General features: G+C 36.3%; 1 protein-coding gene across 1 annotated transcript in view; it reads left to right on the top strand.

Annotated features, from left to right (window-relative positions):
• The first annotated feature begins 258 nt into the window (after positions 1–258).
• POU6F2 (POU class 6 homeobox 2) overlaps positions 259–20,095 on the top strand; it is a 506,010-nt gene continuing 486,173 nt past the window's right edge. The window contains exon 1 of the mRNA XM_077162553.1: positions 259–363. Within this exon, the coding sequence (XP_077018668.1) occupies positions 259–363 (105 nt within the window). The remainder of the gene's footprint in view (positions 364–20,095) is intronic.

The raw sequence follows: 20,095 nt of genomic DNA, 5'->3' as shown, positions 1-20,095 counted from the left end.
TAAACCTTTAGCGGAAGATTACAGCCAATATTTTGTCTTCGGTGAATAGCTGTTTGTCTCACTTTATTTACTTGGTATTGGATATTTGTCAATGTCATTTCATATCTACAGAAAATTCTTACGCTCCATGGAGGTAGTGAATGTGTGTGTGCGTGTGCTGGAGGGTCACATGACAGTCTCATCCTATTTGGTGGAGCAGCTTGACTTTTTTTCCCCTTGCTTTTGGTGATGGTTGTGAGTGCAGAAGTTGATTGACAGATGCATGCCAGAAACCCCCATTCTCCTTTTCAAAGACAACATATGATGGATTGCGCTCTCCCAGCACAGCAGGACACGGGGACCATGCAAGCTGTAATTGGTCAGGTATGGAGTCAGCCATTTCTCAACTCCCCTTTTTTCCACAAGGGTCTCACCATATGATTCACATAATTCATATTTACAGTACCATCTTTCTATCTGTATCTTCAGCTACCTGCCAGCTCCGTGCTGAAAGTGCGAAAGGCAAAAGGCACCCATTAAATCTGGTCAGGAAACCTCAGCTTAAAACTTCAATGTGATGCTTAGAAACAGAAACTAAAACAACACACGTGAATCAAAGAACAAATCTTATTTATAATTTTGTCTGGATCTCTTCAAATGACTGCTTTAAGAATTTGTTTTCTGTTTAGATGGTGATCTCTGGAAGAAATAAACTGTGAGAAGAGACTGAGGGGTTAGATTTCCTGGGTAGTTGTTAAAATGTTTCTAATGCTGTTCAGTATTTTTAGATGGACTGCATTCTTCTGGTACTCTTTCTCTCTCTCTCTCCATACAGAAAATATAAGTATATAAATATCTGTGCCTTTACTTCTAACCCAGATAATGTGTGATTGAGTCTGGTAAATGTAGTAGGTGGTCTTGCCTGCTGCAGAGGGGCAGGCTGCAAATTAAACACTGCCACAATCTGAAAGGTCCAGGTGGTCTGCTCGCGCTTCCTAATGCAATCCAGCACACCAGCTTTAATAAACAGCTCTATTTAGTTTCTCCTCTCTGTATCCAGGGAGGTGAACTGGTCTGGGGCTGCTGTGATGAAATGCCAGAAGAATATCTCTCAGAGGCCTCCCCAGCTGATTTTTAGAGCTTTCCTGTTCTGGCGTCTTTGTCTTCCAAATGGGTCAGTGAGTCTTGCTCTTTCTGTCTAGTGCTTTCTGTTAAGTCTGTAGTCTCTGTTTGTATTGAAATGTTCCCGTTGTAAGCTGAATCAGAAGAGGAAAGGATCATTGTATTTTCATTTACCTTCAAATAACTGAAGAGGCGAGAGGAATGATAGTATCCTGCTGCAGAGGGAGGGTTATTTTTCTGACTATAATGGAGGTGGGGTGAGGAAAAAAAAGCAACATATAAGATGTCTTTTTCTTTTTTCTTTTGGTAATGTGTTTTTGACTAGAATTTTTCTAAATCATCTATGCTTACTTAAGAGCTATTAACTCATAAATCAGAATGTGCTTACGAATATTTATAAACTCCTAAAAGTTTTTTTTTTTTTTGGCATACTTTCCAATTGAGACAAGCTGGTATGTGATATCATAAAATTTGTTAGTTTTATGTTAATGGTATGATGGAATGTATGTACCATCTTACTCTGTTTTCCACAAAATTATAGCAAAGCACTTCAGGGTTCTGAAAGCACATGGCTTATTAATACTACCATGCTTCGTAATGTATTTTTAGATGGAAAATGTCAGATACCTAATACCATGTTCACACTATTTTTAAAAAGCAGTAGATATTTGCTGCAGCAGAAAAATATTTTTTAAAACTTTCAAGTTGCTTTTTGTTGTACAGGAATGAAAAAGTGAAGTGTGGGCATGTATTTATAAGGAGAAAATATGTAAAGACTGATATTGTCTGCTGTTAATAATTGTTTCTGTGATTATTCTCTGATGAGCAAATATATGAAATACAGCTAAAGGAATTGTGGAGTATGGAATGAAATAAATATATTTAAAAATAGATCACCTTTTCATGTATAAATAAAACTTGAGCTCCTGAACTGTCTTGTCCTGTTTAATAAAACTTTCTTTCGGTTGCAAACATGGTCTCTCTTATAGTGTGATCGTTACAGTACTTAATACTGTTCCAAATAATTGTGTTTCACTCTCAAATAAGAAATAGGATTTCCTTTCGTATGTATTTCCCTCGGTTAGGAAAAGAAAGCTAAGATGCTTCTCGTTTGTCATTCAGTATTATTTATTGGAAGTCAATTACAAGGCTATATACTTTTAAAAGGTATGGGCATATAGTTAAAAAATATATTCTTAACAGGTACCAGACAGAACTTCTAATTTTTCAGGAAACTAATTTGGTTGCTATTATTGCATAACTCTGTGTTTTATTTGTACTTTAAGTAAGGAACCACATATATATGTTAATGACTTGTTATGAATAGTTTGTAAATAGTTGCATCAAAATAGCCGTATGTTCTCTGAAGCTTTTATTTCTTATAAATTATTCATTAAAATACTTGGGTACTTATTGTCAAGTTAGTAATTATAATTGCTCTGAAGTTTGTACAGATTTCTCTACTAAAAATGTACAAACTAAAATCCTTATTTTTCATTTGAAATGGAAACACTAAGTATTGAAAAAGGAAAGAAAAATAGCATTTTTGCCCCATGTGCATATCATAAAAGTCAGAAAATCTAAACTGAACCCATATCTATAGATATAAAAAGAAATATGGTATACATATTTGAAATGAATTCATTTGAATTGTCATAGCACAGAGAAAAATATTAACTCAAATGACTACTTCTAACAATCAGGAAAAGAACTTGAAAATATATTGTATTTTTTGCTTTACCAGTCTCTCATAACCAGAAAGAGACAGTTCGTTTTTTAGCTCTTGATTTTAACATCATCTTAACATCACTCAGCAGGTGTGAGCAGTCCCATTTGATAATGCAAATATTTGTGTGGCCTTTCTCAAAAACATATTGGAATTACAGTTATCTTTGTCCTTTTTATCCTGTTCAGACTTCAGTTCCTAAATTACTTTGGGTTGGAGGAGTTAGTAACTGGTTTTCAATGATTCCCCATTCAGAATACTAAAAGAGTCCCATGAAATATGATCTTTAGGTTTTTCATTCACTTTTGAAATCACATACTCAGAGTTGCGTCCATTGGAGGAGAGAAATAGGCTTCACTGCATTACTGGCAGTGCTCCAGCTTCGGAGAGGGACCCAGCTCCACAGAGCAGATATTGCTCATCTATGCCTTTCCCCCAGGATTTTCCCTCCCCCAAGCAAGCAATTAAGCAGTCCAGTACTTAGAAGAACAAACTCCTTGCCTACTATGTCAAGATCAAGAAACATCATTCATTCATCCAGGTTTTGGAAATCAAACCCTGATTTTTGATAACAGTTGTCTGTAGCAAGCTTCCTAACCCTTTGAGCCATAGCATGGATCATATCAATTCAAATCAGTTGAAACTAAGCAGTTGAGCAGGTTCTGAACCATGGGTTTGAACACCTTTTAAATATAAAGACTTGCATTTCCACTTCTCAAGTTCGTTAAATCTTTGTTGCATCTTGTCATTTTTGCAGACCTGAGCTTTTGAGTGACAGATTAGTTTATCAGTGTTACAGAGCTCCTGATTACTGTTTCCGTTTTTTTTTTTTCCGCCTTCGTCTCACACAGACAGGTCACTGTGTCCAGTCCCCCTTCTGGCACTGCTGTCCCAGAGGACCCCTGGCCAGCCTGCCATCTTGATGTGCAGGCCTGAGGGTCCAGGCAGGCTGCACATGTTTACATACTGCATACTGGCTTTTGCAAATATTACACAACAGAGGATATTAAATTAGTTGTTAATGACAGATGAAGCAAATTAGATAAAAATATTTATCAAGCATAACTAAGAGCTTGCTGGGAAGAGGAGAGAATAGTCAGATGAAAGTGTTTATTGGTGCACTATTGCTAAAATACTAGTAGAGAAATAAAAAAGGAAATATGTTTAATAGCATTAGGAATGCCATTAAAAGCTTATGCAATTTTCCTTACTGGTAAAAATGGGCCTTTTTTTTCCTTACTGATAAAATGGGTCTCCCCCCCACCCCACCAAGGTATATTTAAGTAATTTTAAATGTCTTTGGTTTGTACATTAGAACACCAATGCTGGTGTCTGAGAGAGCTCAGAACATGTGCCAGTGGCTCAAGAAGGTCGCAGATAAACTGTTTGGCTTAACTATTATCCTACTGTATGTTTTCTCTGATGAAGATTTCAAATCGCAAAAATTTAAACACTTTTTTAGTTATTCTATTATAAAAATAATTAGTTTTATATGTGGGTTTGTTTATACCCTCCTTTGTTCCACAAAGTCTTGAATGTCACTATAAAAGCAATCTACTTACCTAGAACACTCAGGCTCAGTAAACTTTGGGGTAATCTAATCCTGTTTTATACAAGCCAAGTCTAACTCTCATTCATGTCATCAAAAATAATTTTTGTGGGTCCCAATGCACAGTATTTTGAAACAGACACACTGATTCAACAAATTGGTATTTGGGAGGTATGAAATTATTACTGCTTGAATTTAAATGAGAATACTTTTTGAGGATATTTTAGGCAGATTGTATATTAGAAAAATACAAATTAGCTAGCAATTATTCTTTCTGAATACAAAATGGTGATAGTATCACTTTAGTAAGTGCCAGACTCATTAAAATGAAACTTTTACTATGTGTTTCTCATTGATTTTAAATACTTAATACTCCACATATAATTAGCAAAATATTTGATGTTAGCTTTTTGTTTTTTATTTAAGATACTCAATTTTTCTTACCTTTAGAATATTTTAAAATTGAAGTTCAGTATGTTACCTGAGCAAGTACCTGAATTGTGATGCTAATTTTGTCCGTTATAGTAAATTTATCAAAATATTAAACAATCAACACATGAAGGTCTTGAAACTAAGTTTTCTTTTCCATTTCAAAGGCAATTTAACAAATTCATCCTAAGTACTATTTATTATCATTTTTAATGCTTATGAATTTAAAGCTTATGGATTCATATCTCTAGTATATGGAGAGAGGTTGCTGCAACACTTAAAATATGTCTGCTTGGGAAGAAAGTTTGAATGTAATAATTTTCCTGTATGGAAAATCTGCACTGCTTGTTCTGGAGGTCAGGGAAAGGTGACATTTCTTTGTTGACCTTTTCTTTGCTGTGTAAACCGCATTGTTGCAGTGGTTCAAAGCATCTTTCACTTTTTTCCTTCTTTCTTTTTTTTTTTTGCCAAAGTTAGAATTTAATTAACATGCACGGAAATAATGAAAAACTCCACCTTTCAATTGCATTGCAACCTTGTATAAGCTGTTGCTTTCTTCTAACACCTGATAGAGTAGAAAGTAAAGTTGTGAAATAAAATGCATGTAAAACATTAAGACTTGAAGAAAAACGTGCACAAAAGAGAAATATTGACCCTGAATTAAACACTAAAGGAAAAGCCAAATTACAGAATCTTTAAATTAATTCGTATTTTGTGGCCAATTTTTTTTGTGAGATGACAGCTGCTCTAAATATAATCTCAACTGTGTATTTAAATTCTTCTTCTTCTTCTTCTTTTTTTTTTTTTTTTGGTAGATGCAAATATGTGTCCAATATAAGTTACTGAGCCAAACCACTTTTGGGAGCAATGTAAATTTCTCTACTGAGCCATATTGTCTTGAGATGGTAAGCAAGATTTGTACCAATTTTACTTTTTATACATTTCTTTGAAACTCAGATTGACGAATGGATTATGAGTAGGAGACTATATTTACATTTCAGTAGGGATTCAACTTTCCATTTTTTTCTTGTTCTTTCCGATTTTAACAGATGAGCCATTTGTGGTAAAAATTGCTTGATTTTTATTTGATATATTCCTTCCTGATTTGCTATGCATTTGTGTTATTTTCTTCATAATTTACTGCAGCTAAAAAAATGATATTATTATTATATCTCCTAAATATAAAATCATTGCTTGTATTTAGGTTGCATAGAAAACACTTCTGATTATTTATATTAAGGGCAACTGTCTAGGCTTTAAAACACTTTTTCAAGTTGCTGGGCTTCGGAAAATAGCTTTTTGTTTGATCACTAGCTATAAAAACCCTGTGCTAGGAAGGAATCTGTCTTCAAAAGATAGAGATTAGCTGTTGCTACTTGGTACTGATTCTGGGTGAACTGCAACCCTGTTCTTTTCAGTGGCATCTTTCCCCCCCAAAAACTGAAGATCAAGAGAATATTCTAAATTTTATCAGTTTCCCTCCTCTTCCTCTCTCTCTCTCTCCCCGTCTTTCTCCCCTTCTTTCTCCTTATTCCAGTGGAAAGAAATACCCAGGCAATATCCAGTTCTCCCCTCCTAGGGTCAAAGATGTAAACATGTTCACACTACAATGAAAAGCATATAGTCACTAAAATGTATTACTTTGGCATTTTGCTTTCTTCCTTCACTGCCATTTTACAGTCAGTTTTTCTCTTCTTTTCCATGCAATCCAAAGTCAGTTTGATGAGTCATAAGTGAAATTTAAATCCTTGTAGGCTGCCCAGGCAGGAAAGCGGACTTAAAAGAGAGGAGACCTTAAGCAAAACAAAGCAAGACAGTAGCAGAAAGCTCACCAGTGCACTTGCTTCTTTAGCTAAGATTTCTAAGTTATTTTGTAAGCTTACTTCATCTTACCTATCAATTTTAGATCACACAAATAAGCAATGAAACAATACTTTAGGGAAAAAAATCAAATTAAAAAGCAAAGCCAAAAGAAAAAAAAAAAAGATTTATACTTGCTTCTATGTGGACTACAGAATTAAAAATTAAGTAACGCATTTTTATCTCGGGGACTTTTTTTACAAGAGTTTAACCAGCCCTTATATGTTATGAAACAGCAGCCTTATTACAATATATTCTTCTGGGGCTTAATGTGATGTTTTTAGCATTGATCAAAACTCAGCAAACTTTCCTTTAAAAGAACACATGGGTTCCATTCCCAGTGCCTGTCCATGGAAAAATAAATAAATAAATAAATAAATAAATAAATAATAAAAATTAAAAAATAAAAGAATACATTGCATTTATTTACAGAGATCTTAGTTTTCAGTGAGGCAATCAAACAGATTTTTTTAACTTAAAAGAAAATATATTTTGTTAACATATATAGAACACAAAATATGCCATTTTAACCACTTTTTGGTGTAAAATTCAGTGGTAGTCAAACTCTGAAATCTGCTCTATAACTAATTCTTCCAGTGTGCTTTGAAATGTATTGTTTTTTTGCATATATGTTATTTTTCACAGTAAAAATATCAATGGTATTAATTACATTATCAATGTTATGCTTTTATCACCACCAACCATTGCCAAAATATTTTCATCACCCCAAACAGTATTCTATATCCACTGAGCAATACTCCCTACTCCCCACCTGTTCCCCTCACCCTACCCCAATCCATGGTAATATTTAATCTACTTTCTCTCTCTAAGAATTCGCATATTCTAGGCATATCATATAAGTGGAATCATACAATATTCCCCCTTTTGTGTTTAGCTTATTTCTCTTGACATGGTATTTTCAGGGTTCATGCATATTGTCTCATGTATCAGAACTTCATTTCTTTTTATGGCTGAATAATATTCCATTGTATGTGTAGCCCACAATGTGTTTATCCACTCATCTGCTAATGGACACTTGGATTGCTTCTACCTTTGGGTGATTGTGAATACTGTTGCCGTAAACCTTGGTGTACAAATATATATATATTAGAGTGTTTCTGAGATTGAGAGACAAATATGGCACCAGCACAGAAACATGAAAACCAGAAGCCCTTAGTTACTATTGAGGGAATGGGGGAAAAGGAGCTATTCCTTAGACCCTCAGTTCCATTCCTTTAAAATTGAAGGCCCAGCATGGGCGCTAATAGGGCTGGGCACGTGGGCTTTAACACATGGGCCATCACAGGCCCAACTTGCTTTAGACAGAACTAGTTAGTTTTGTAAGCCCTGACAGGTACTAGAAAACAAGGCTGTTTCAACTTTGTAAGAAAAGGTTGAGAGTTGGGACAAATGTAAAATGCTGCTTAAGGTGCACGAATAAAGCCAAAAACATCAAACTCATTTCACTTAGTGTCACTCCTGATGATTCGTCATCATGGTCAGGGCAAACTGCGGTCTCTGGGCTGAAACAATTTTATCCATTTTTTTAAAAAAGCAGAAGGTTTGAGCTTGGATCTTATATCCTTGGGGTTACAATATTGAATTCTGAATCGGGAAACTTAATCTTGCAGCCAGATTTGACAAGATGCTGGTTGAGTGGTGGGCAGAAGCGATGATTGTGTGATGCAATGCTCGAGGTCAAAATTTAGGAAAAACGAGATTTTATGGAAATTTGGCTGTGTTATAAGAACCCCAAATTTGAACATTTCTGTTCATTTCAGCAGATGATATTCAAGGATCTGAAAAGTAGATCTGTCCTGTATTCATTTTCTCTGTTTCAGATCTTTATTTAACATAGTGAGTTTTTACACTTTTTAAGTGTATTTCTTAGTGTATTTCTAATGTTGCTAATATAAAAGGTGTTTGTAGTAATATTCAAAAGATTTCGGGGAACAAAGGATAACATTATTGCTCAAATCCAAGACAATCATACTTTTGGCTCAAATCCAAGACAATCATACTTTGTGTCTACATAAAATATTATGATACTAAATTCAGGAACTAAAGTCATTTCATTTTTTAAATCTTTTTCATTTCTAAGCAAACCTATATCTAGATTTCCAAGGATTAAAGAACTTAGAATGAGAATGAAAATGGGGCACTCAAATTAGTTAAAACACACACATCTGCACACCAGGCACACAGTTTAAAAACTTAACTTCTAATGATCTAAAAATATTTTGTCTCTTTTCAATTTGTAATATAATACATGAAAAATTATGATTGGTAAAATGCCCCCTTGTCTCAATTAAATCACTCACCAGAACAGAAAAATACTTTGCTTCTTTTAAAACTTAAGATTCTTTTACGAATTTGAGTGCATAATTGATCCGTGTATTGAAAAGAGATGATGATTGTGGTTATTCCCTTCCAAAACAGAAGCACTTTTTTACAATGTACTTCCATTTTGCAGCTATTTTGTACAAGTGCTGAGACATAGCAACTGGGATTGTTTTCTCCCTTTCTACTATTATTCATCAAATAGAATTTAAACAGCTGGTTCAGGCAGAGGGTGGTACCTGTAAGTAAAACCAGTAGAAAATGAGCACAACTCTTATATGCATACCACTGAGGTGAATTACATCGTAGAATTCTGCAGGAATCTGGTTTTTTTTAAATTTAATTTAAAAATTATAAAGTAATATATACTCATGGCAAACAATTTCAAAAGCGCAGAGGAATTGGTAGTGAAAAAGTTCTGAACCAATCTCCTCCTCACAGGTTACCGTCATCAACAATTTCTTATATATCCTTCCAGAGATTTTCTAAGCATTAATAAACATAGAAGATACTTACATAACTCAAGTAGATCCATGCTATACATCGAGTTCTACAATTTACTTTTAAACCATATGGCATCTAAACGTCTTACATCACTAGGAATAGGTCTGCATCCTTCTCTGTAGTTTTCCCTTTCATGAATGTTCAATAACTTATTTAAACAGTTCTTTCTTGATGAGCATCTAAGTTTAAAAATATTCGTATCTGCCGAGTCTGATAAGTAGAGATGTTTCACTTCTTTTGCATGAAAATTCAGAATATTCCAAATGGAGTTTGTTTTACCAAAAGATCTCATCAATAGTATCTCCTAAGAGAAAGTGTGAAGTGAAAAGCAAGGGTAGCTTTATGTCATAAGAAATTATATATGTCATTTATAATGAACACTCGACCCAATTTAAATAGCACTGTAGATCACGGTAGTATATTTAGTAACCAGAAGCACAAACAGGAGATAATAGCATAAGGAACCTGTTCTCAAACAAGCAGATAGATACATTATGGAGTTATAATCTCTATTTTTGTTCCAAGCCACCGATTCAGTTGAACAGAATGCATAGCTTAATTTCTTCCATGGGCCACAATGTTATTTATAAGATAATTGACAGAGATATATGTTTCTAATACATGATTCAGTTAGTAAACTGAAAAAGAGAACAGAAGAAATTCATGGTAATTAACGTCAGTTAAATTCTGGTTTTCTATATTTCATATTGTCAGACCAATCTTTGAACCATGATTCATAGGTTAAATAATGCAGGCAGGAGAAGGGTTGAATCAAAACTAATCAGACTTAGCCCTTGAACTCTACTAATTTAGAGTTTTGATAAGGTAGACAAAAATGTATCCTATTTAAATAAGAGAATGTGAAAAGTCATGTCTTACATTTCTTTTAGGGTATGTCTCTGCTCCTTCCTCTCACCCGCATTATCTCATTTATGCCAAAAAGAAAGTAAGGCATGTAGTAATGGAATCTTCCTTTGTGTAAGAGATGGAAACCTGAGCTCACTGTGACAGCTCTCCCTGTACCGATTTCCAGAATTGATTCTATGAAACTGCCGGTTGAGTGGGTGCACCCTTCCTCCTTCTCCATTCTTCGCCCCAGATGCTTGGACTCAATTCGAAATCCACAACTGTTCGAAATAGTTAGCAGACATAATCCCCATTTTATGGAAATGGAAACCAGCTCAGAGAAGTTGTAAGTCTTATTTATGGCCACAACAGTGAATGCAGGAAGTAAGGTTTTAACCCAGATCTTCTTTCTGAGGATTCACTGCTCTCCAGCACACTAGCTTTAACTTTGGCTGCTGTTTAGAGAGAACTGAGGGAAACTGAATATACATTAAGGTGTAGGGGCCATCCCCATCGATTCTGAGTCAATTGGTTTTCCTTTTATAAAGCTTTACAGGTGATTCTTATGTGCTCTATCTCAGTACTTCTTAAACTGAATGGATGCTGCTTTAAATAATTTAAAAATTGGCAAGGAGGATTCATCAATGTACTCCCCACATCTTATAAATCCATAGAAGTAGAACTAGGGGAATTTGGTCTGGTGTCTATTTCATGTGTGTGTGTGCACTGTGTGTTTCGGTGGGAATCCTGTGAGCTTTATTGAATATCTGAGATTATGCTTAATAACATTTTTCATCTAGTAGAAAGGCTAGATATGTAGCCATCTCAAAAGCAACAGCAACACTAATAATAATCTGCCAATTAGTGAGAATTTACTAGATGCCAGGCATTTTAGAGGCATGGCTTAATTTAATACTTACAACAGTTCTGTTATATAGAAGCTGTTATGGTTTCGTTTTACTAATCAGGAAGCTGAGGCTGAGGGAGTGGCACCAGGTCATCCAGACAGTAAGTGGCAGGGCTTGAATCTGATCAAGTATGTTGGAGGCCAGACTTTAAATCGTTAATCATACCCAAAAGCAGAGTTGTACATGATCCAAAATATCTGTGATAAGTATGATTCTTATTATTGTCTCATGGTAGAGGCAGATTTTATTACAGGACTATCTCCCTCCTTCCTTTTTCCTTCCTCCCTCCCTCCCTTCTCTTCTTTTGCTCTTCCCTTTGCTTTTTCCTCCAAGAACCCATGATTCATTTGAGTCAAGAATGGTGCAAAATTTTATTGTTGCATCAATACCTGTTTTTTTGTGCTCCACATAGTGGGCTGGAAATGCTTCTTTTATAAAATATAGAAAAACAGAATAGATGGTACCTATTACATTCTTGCGTGAATTTGAAATCAGAGCATTAAATTTGCAAGTTGTTTGCTTGCTCTATCCATTTTTTTTTCATAAAAACTCAGCTAAACTCCAGCCAAATGCCACTGGCACTTCCAAACTCATTTTTATGAACTAATTATATTGTGATTAAGAATTGTGGTGATGGGTAGTCAGAAATGCCACCAAGGAAGTAGTTCTTAACTCAGATTGTAGAAAACTTTAAAAAACAATTTAGGGGCATTTCTTCTATTTAAATTCCAGGGAATTTCTTTTGTGAAATTGAATTAAATAAGTGGTAATTTTTTTTAACCTTACTCTTTTCTATTTTTAACCAAATTTCCTCAAATGACATTTTAAACATTTGTGGCTCTAAAGGGATAGTAAAGCTGAAAATGAGGACTTTCTGCTTTGTCCAGTGTCAGAAAAAAAGCTGTACCTGAAAGAGAAAAAACGCTCATCCAATTGTGGAGAAGAAAAGCATTTATTTACAACTTTGCAAAAAGCATTTTATTTACGATCTTGCAAGAACTGTTGAGCGCAACCAAAATGCAGCGGCTGCATGGCCGCAGCACCAGAGGTAGCAGCATTTATTCCCTAAGCTTAGCACGCAGGTCCCGCCCCCATTTCTCCATTGGCTGGGTACTGCAGAGGTTACAGCCTATCAGAGAGGCCTAACTAACCCACGTGAGTCCCGTTCCCCACCTTCCTCTGAGCCTGGCCCCTACTTATTTTTCCGCGGGTGCCCGTCCCCAAGCTTACCTCAGAGGCTCTGTCTCTCCCGGAACAGCGAAAGAGAACCGGTCTGAGGTGGTGTTGCACACTTGTTTAGTAAGTTTCATTTCTTCTATTTCAACGCCATTTTGTGTAAAAGCTAAACTTCACTTTATTCTTACTTCCAGGAATTTGAAGTTTTCAGAAAACTTTACTCGTGTGTATGTGCATGTTATGGAAGTAGTACAATGTAGAGTCGGTTCCTAAATATCTCCTTTAACTTTTACAAATAATTTAGTTACATTTGAACTAATGGATGTGTAGTTAGGAAACAGTATGATGAATCACTGTGATCTGCAGAATACTTATTGCTTTGGAGCATCGCTAGTGAACGTAACACATGGTGAAACAGCGTGTGTCGCCTGGAGCTTGTAATCCACGGTGCTACATTGCATATTTCATCTTGTGTGGCCACCTCTTCCACACTTCCCTCCCTGCTATCAATGACTGCCTCAAAGGGAGGAGAAATGTCGCTGTTCAAACAGATGGGCTGAGTCTTGAGTCCAGGAGTGTTGAAACTGGGTTGAGTATGTTGTGAGTAAAAGTGAGGTATGTGCTAGAATACAAAAAAAGTAAACAAGGAGGTGAGTTAAGGATTTTGTGCATTAAGTTCTTTTCTCATCTATTCACACCTTGTTTCCTTCAATATTTCTTGTTTTTATTTTATTTTTTTAACAAACACTCCCTTAAATATTTCTTGCTGGTTTTCTTCCCTTCCAGTGGGACCAAATCTTTATTGGAAATAGAGTTTTAAAGGAAATGTTGAAGCGGAGAGACCGTGCTCCTTCTTGGTTATCTAGTTAAAGTCAGCACATTAAATTGCTCAGGTTCAAGCGATAGTCTGATTCAAGTTATGCATATGAGCAAATGAATGAAGATTATGTCCATGACCCATAAGCTATTAATGTTTGGGAAAACAATTCCAAATGATTGGGATTGACAGGTGTCTCATGCACTAATTATTTTTTTTTAATTCTGTTGGGGTTTTAAGGAACAATGAATAAGACCCTCTTTTATTCCTGAGTTTTAGCTTATTACTAGTAGATCTCATTGAAAATGTGGCTTTAGATATGCAGCCGAATGGTCTAGCTAATACCTCTTGTCTCTACATTTTGATCTTAGGAGGGAAGTTTGGGTCTCCTGAAGAGACCCATTTACCCAGGATTGCTGCTTCCTATTGGGAGTGGGGGAAAGATCCAATTCCTATGAAATTCTGGTGCCAATGGATGTCACACTCCTGTCCCTCACCAATATAATACAGAATTTCTTCTCACGCAGGGGAGAAGTCCATTCACATGAAATCACAAGGCTAGGGGAGCAAGGTCCTTCCCAGATCCTTTATTAGGACAACTCCTTTCGGGGTATTTTGCAGGAAATGGTTGTTATAGGTGTCTTATTGGAGCCACTGACAGATTGAGAATCTAAAAAGGATGGAATAAAATCAGGCCCCGGGCTTTTGTAGTTTTAGCCTGGACTGGTGTAAAATGCTTCTTTTTTCCCCTTTTTTTGCTTCCTCCTGCCTCTTTCTCTTTATCTCTCTTTTTCTATCTCTTCCTTTCTTTCTAGTGAAATTGGCCCTTAATTGTCTTAGATGAGTTGATGACTTCTGTTGCTTGAGATCATACAGGTTTTTTGTTCTTTGTCAAGTTAAACATATTCATACCCTCTCACTCTCTCCCCTTTTCCCCTTGTTTCCCAAACAACTCCTAGGTCTTTCTAGAGAGGCCTCCTGGCATGTAGTGGGAGCTCAATAATTGCTTTTGAATGATTGCCTCATTGTGATTGTCACTCTCCTAATTTATAGCTCCATAGGATGCTCTTCTCAAGTGGATTTGAAGCCTTGAGTTGCCTTTGCTCCATTTAGTTCCCTCTCAACATTCCTTGTCTGGGAATTTTTTTTGTGTTCTACTCCCAGTTTCATTTCAGAATATGTAAATGAGGCTATCCTTGAAAATTGTCATTTTCCATTTTCATATTGATGTCTAAAAGAGAGGAGCTTCCTCAGCTGTGGTTTCTTATTCATATTCCATAACATATTTAATTTAAGCAGCCACCATCACGGTATCCAGCAAATGTTTATTTTTAGCACATCATGGTGTTGAATCTTAAAACATGAAGGAGGGATAGAAGGGTCCTTTTTAACAGAATTTAGAAGACAAAGGAGAATGTAAAATGAGGACACAATATTTATGTTTCAGAAATTTATATTGACTAGATGTTAAGTTGTATGTGGATCAAATAAAACTAGACGTGACTAAAGAAGGACAACTTATGTTATAAACATTATACCACTTTTGAGGGACTTCATAAAAATGTCCTTATATTATTTTTGTTTGCTGGTGAAAACAAATCCGTTCTAACACTTTGCCAGCTCTAAAACACATTCTTTAAAATATTATGGGGAGTGACAGGATTGTGTTACTACTCATTTTGGCAATGTTTTATGCATACAAAGTGACTGAATAATTTCCAGCTTACTACAGTCTGGGAAATGGATTATTCAAATCATGTTTTAAAACTTTCAAATACAAAAGCCCACAGAGTCACATGTTAATTAGCAGCTTCACCTGCACTTATAAATTGACAAAGTTGAAAAATAATATGATGTAGTGGATAATGAGATTATTTTAGTACTTGGAAAACAATGGCAGCAGTTTAGGATCTACTCTAGTTGGGTCTCAAATAAATTTTCACAAAATAATGTAGAAGGAACATTAGGTAATTAGCTTTTATATTTCTGTGTATAGGTATAGGCAAATGGTAATATCTGAATACATTTTGTTTTTGATTTTCTAGCTAAACTTTAGCTAGAGTATGTATATACATGGAGTATGTATATGTATATGCATCTATATTATTTCAATGAAATACGCATTTCTTTTCTGCTTAACAAGTTGAGGGAAAAGGAATATAAAGCACAGTTTCTATGGGAGAAGTGGGGAGTCATTGCTTAGTTGGTACAGAATTTCTGTTTGGGATGATAGAAAAGTTTTGGTAATGGATGGTGGTGAAAGTAGCACTCCATTGTCTATGTAATTAATAGCACTGAATTATATATGTGAATATGGTTAGAAGGAGACATTTTAGGTAATATGTATTAAAAAAATTAAAAAAATCTTAGGGCTGTTAAAAACAAAAAGTGAACCCTAATTTAAACTGTGGAGTATAATAGTAAAATTATAGTAATGTTCTCTCATCTCTTATAACAAAGTTACCACACTAATACAAAATGATGGCAATAATGGAAAACTGTGTGTGTGAGGAGGATATGTGGGAACTGTGTACTTTTTGCATGATTTTCTCTAAACTTTTACAACTTTCCTAAAAAAAATTTTAAAAAGCAATAAAAAAGAGACATGATTTTAGATTAGATCAATTAAAAAAAGTATTATTTCATTTTGTTGAATGAGTATCATGCACAACAGTGGTGATTTCAAGTTTCAAATTAGAATTCTGTAATGTTTTAAAACAGGGAATAGTGTCTCAAAACAAAAGCATGAAAATATCAAGGATAATGTCTGAGGGTAAACTGGGGATTTCTCAGGCGCTGAAGGTTTAAGTTTATGATTCCAAAAGCAACCTGACAGAAAGTCTGTCTAGCATGTGCTGAGACTAAATTGTGATACTCGAATTGTCAGGATTTCACACACACACACCACACGGGTCCATGGTTTTATTTGTTCTTTTTATACTCTAAGGAAACCTTTATTTTTGTCTTCTCACAAGAATTCGAAATTGGTGAAACTTTAGCGTACTTCAAGTTTGATTCATCACAGTAGAGTACCATGGAAAAGGTACATACCTGATGATCCTGTTGCATGTTTCAGGACATTTATCCTATCGATTTGGTAGACAAGAAGCACAACATGTTCTCCAGGGATTGAGCTCTACTTCTGAAGGTGAAATTAAAGCCTATCATGTCTTGGTTCTGTTTACTGTTCAGGGTAATATTTATGTGCTTGTCTTTCACCAAAGTGATTTTTTCCACTTGGCTGAAGAAACCCTTTGCCCACCTAGGATTTAAAGTGCTAAAACAATAGTGAAACCACCAATTCTCATTAGAGCCAACTCGCCTTCATTATTCTCATTGATCCTATATTAACATATTGTGTCATCTATTCAGAAAAGACTAGGAATTCCAAGCCTCAGGAGTGTCTTGTGGATGGGGCTGGGTGGAACAACAGCCTGGATATAGGGAATGGGGAAGTCCTCAGCTGGTCACTCGGTGGCTGGTGTAAAGCCAGGTTGGAGAGTTGGAGATTCCTCAAGGTAGAGAGTAGTGTCTTGGGGGTACAATGAATAAAACAGATCCCCAAGGAAGTAAGCAGCGTAAGAGGGAGTGGGTAAAAGAAAAGAAGATTTCTGCAAAGAAGAGCAAGAAAATTCCAGTTACTAAGGTAATTCCAGTTTAGGCTGTCAAGTGAGGGTTTGAACACAGGAACAAGACAGCTTCCTTATAATTAAACCCTGGACCATAAGGGTAGAGAGGTCCCAGAAGAATGACGTACTTGAGTGCTCTTTAGAGTGTCCCTGAACAAGGTTGTGACAGAGCTTGAGACTAGGCTGTCATTGCCCTCTAGGTAAAGAAGGGTTGAAGAATCAGGTTAGCTCTGCCTCATTTGCCCCATTTCCCAATTTTCTCTGCCCCTTCATGTTACCTTGCTAATTTAGTCCCTCTTAACCTCATGCCTTTACTCTGTTCCCTGCCCCTGCAATCCGCATTCCAATTCCTGGATAAAGCCCTGTATTTTGATCTTCAGATTCCTCTCTTCATGCCTCCACCTCCTTGTCCTCCCATTGTGCCCAAGTTTAAACTCTCCACCATCTGGTACCCTCTTACTTTCCTAGTCCTTGACTTCCAGCAATTCCTTATTGCTAGATCTGTTCATATGATCTCAAGAAACCTTTCAAAGGGATTCCCTAGCAGACAGCCTCCAAAAAGCAGTGTTTGATGGTTTGAAGCTGTCTGTACCCCTGAAAAGATCATGCTCCTAAAGTTAATCCATTCCTCTGTGTGTGGACCCATTGTGAGTAAGACCTCAAGTTGAGAAGTGACCCACCTCATTCAGTGTAGGTCTTAACCCTCTTACTGGAGTCCTTTATAAGAGGATAAAAGACAGAGAGAAGACACAGAAAAAAGCTGGAGAAGCTCAGAGAAAAAAGCCAGAGAAGCTGAGGGTGGACACAGAGAAAACAGAGAGAAACCACAGAAACAGAGAGGAAGCCACTCGAGCCAGAAGCTGGAAGCGTTGAAACCAGGGAGGGAAGGAAGAAACCAGCAGACATTGCCATATGCCTGGTCAGGTGACAGAGGAGCTGAGGATTGCCAGTAGGCAATATTCGGAAGAAAGCATTGCCTGTTGATGCCTTGATTTGGACATTTTTCATGGCCGCAGAACTGTAAACTTGTAAGTTAATAAATCCCCATTGTAAAAGCCAACCCATTTCTGGTATATTGCATTTCATCAGCTTTAGCAAACTAAAACACAGTGAATTTTTTTTTTTTTTTTGCGTGGGCAGGCACCGGGAATCAAACGGGTCTCTGGCATGGCAGGCGAGAACTCTGCCTGCTGAGCCACTGTGGCCCACCCTAAAACGCAGTGAAATATTAACCTTAGAATCTGAAGTCCAGCACTTAATTCCTGAGGCTCCTTCTATGCAGTTGTTTGTATAGCTCTTTTCATGTCTTTTGTGCCTTAATTACTCATGTTTAAAGAGGGATAAAAAATACTGAGAAACTCCCCCAGAGATTTCTTGGGAAGTAATGAACATGTATCTGTTTTATGCCTTGAGTGATTAGTAGAAATATGCAAACCAGGATAATTTAGTTAGAAAGTTGATGAGCTTCTAGGCCACTAGTGATTTGTTTTTCATACTCAAAATATTAAAAGATTGTTTAAGAAGCGACTTCTAAGAATTTTGTCACTCAAACGTGTCTTTTCACTGTGCCATGTTCTGGCATTGGTTTCTCCTACATTCTCAAGGAAATATTGCTAAGTGCTTGAGAGAGAGGCTGTAAAATCAGAATGAAAGGCTTTAAGTAAATACCAGGCCCATTACCTTTTACAGTTTTTATACCTTACTTTTTCTATGCCTCACTTTCTTGATTGGTAAAATGAGAGTGATATAAGTGGCCACCTCAGACAGTTGCTGTGAAGAGGAAATAAAATAATTTGTATAAAGAATGAAGTACAGTGTCTGACACACAGAACAAATGCATATGCATTTGCTATTTTTATCATCACCCATTCACTTCTCACTCCCTCCCTCTCATTCTAGCTCTCTCTCTCTGTAAGGTTTCCTTGTAGAAGAAATGGGAATACTCATCCACCTTTGCCTTTTGGGTATGATTTTGCTGACCATTCTTCTTCAGTGGCTTAGCTTTCTTACTCCTAACCTTTTTCTCCTAGTTTCATCTCTATTTTATTTACTTAATTTGCTACTTCTTCTTTTCTCTCTGCAGAAATTAGTGACTCTCCATAGTTTGATCCCAGATTCTCTTCTCCAATCTATATTCTCTGCAATTTCTGTACCTTCAACTAAAACTTTTCTACATTTCTATTCCCTAAACCAGTTCCAGCCCTGACCTTTTTTCTGCTGTATCTTTTCAGAGACTTGGCTTTCGCCTCACATGCATCCAAACCCATTCCACCCAATAAGAATAATAGTTGGTACTTATTAAGGTTTTACTATGTGCCAATCAGTGTTCCAAGAACTTTACATGCATATCTAATTTGCCAGGTATGCACAGGGAGATTAAATTACTTGGCCAGGATCACAGGAGTAAGTGGCAAAGTTGGGATTTAAACTCAGGAGGTCTGGCTCCTTGTGTATCCTTCTTGACTTGCTTACTTCTCCAAAGAATGTCACAGCCTCCGTTCACCTAAGCTTGGTATGCTGGTTTGAAAGGATGCATGTACCCTAGAAAAGCTATGTTTTAATCAAAATCCCATTTCATAAAGGCAGAATAATCCTTATTCAATACTGTATATTTGAAACTGTAATCAAATCATCTCCCTGGAGATGTGATTTAATCAGGAGTGGTTGTTAATTCATGAATTCATTAATTCATTAATTCATTAAGTGACAACATGTCTCCACCCATTTGGGTGGGTCTTGATTAGTTTCTGAAGTCCTATAAAAGAGGAAACATTTTGGAGAATGAGAGATTCAGAGAGAGCAGAACAGAATGACATAGCCACGAGAGGCAGAGTCCACCAGCCAGTGACGTTTGGAGATGAAGAAGGAAAATTCCTCCCGGGGAGCTTCAGGGAGAAACAGAAAGCTAGAAGAAGAAGCTAGCAGGTGATGCTGTGTTCACCATGTGCTTTTCCAGATGAGAGAGGAACTTTGACTATGTTCACCATGTGCCTTTCCACTTGAGAAAGAAATCCTGAACTTCATTGGCCTTCTTGAACCAAGGTATCTTTCCATGGATGCCTTTGATTGGACATTTCTATAAATTTGCTTCAATTGGGACATTTTCTCATCTTTAGAACTGTAAACTAGCAACTTATTAAATTCCCCTTTTTAAAAGCCATTCTGTTTCTGGTATATTACATTCTGGCAGCTAGCAAACTAGAAAACTTG

Source organism: Tamandua tetradactyla, chromosome 1, assembly GCF_023851605.1.
Source record: "Tamandua tetradactyla isolate mTamTet1 chromosome 1, mTamTet1.pri, whole genome shotgun sequence".
In the NCBI taxonomy this organism is placed as follows: domain Eukaryota; kingdom Metazoa; phylum Chordata; class Mammalia; order Pilosa; family Myrmecophagidae; genus Tamandua; species Tamandua tetradactyla.
This window is presented reverse-complemented; position numbering and strand designations above follow the sequence as displayed.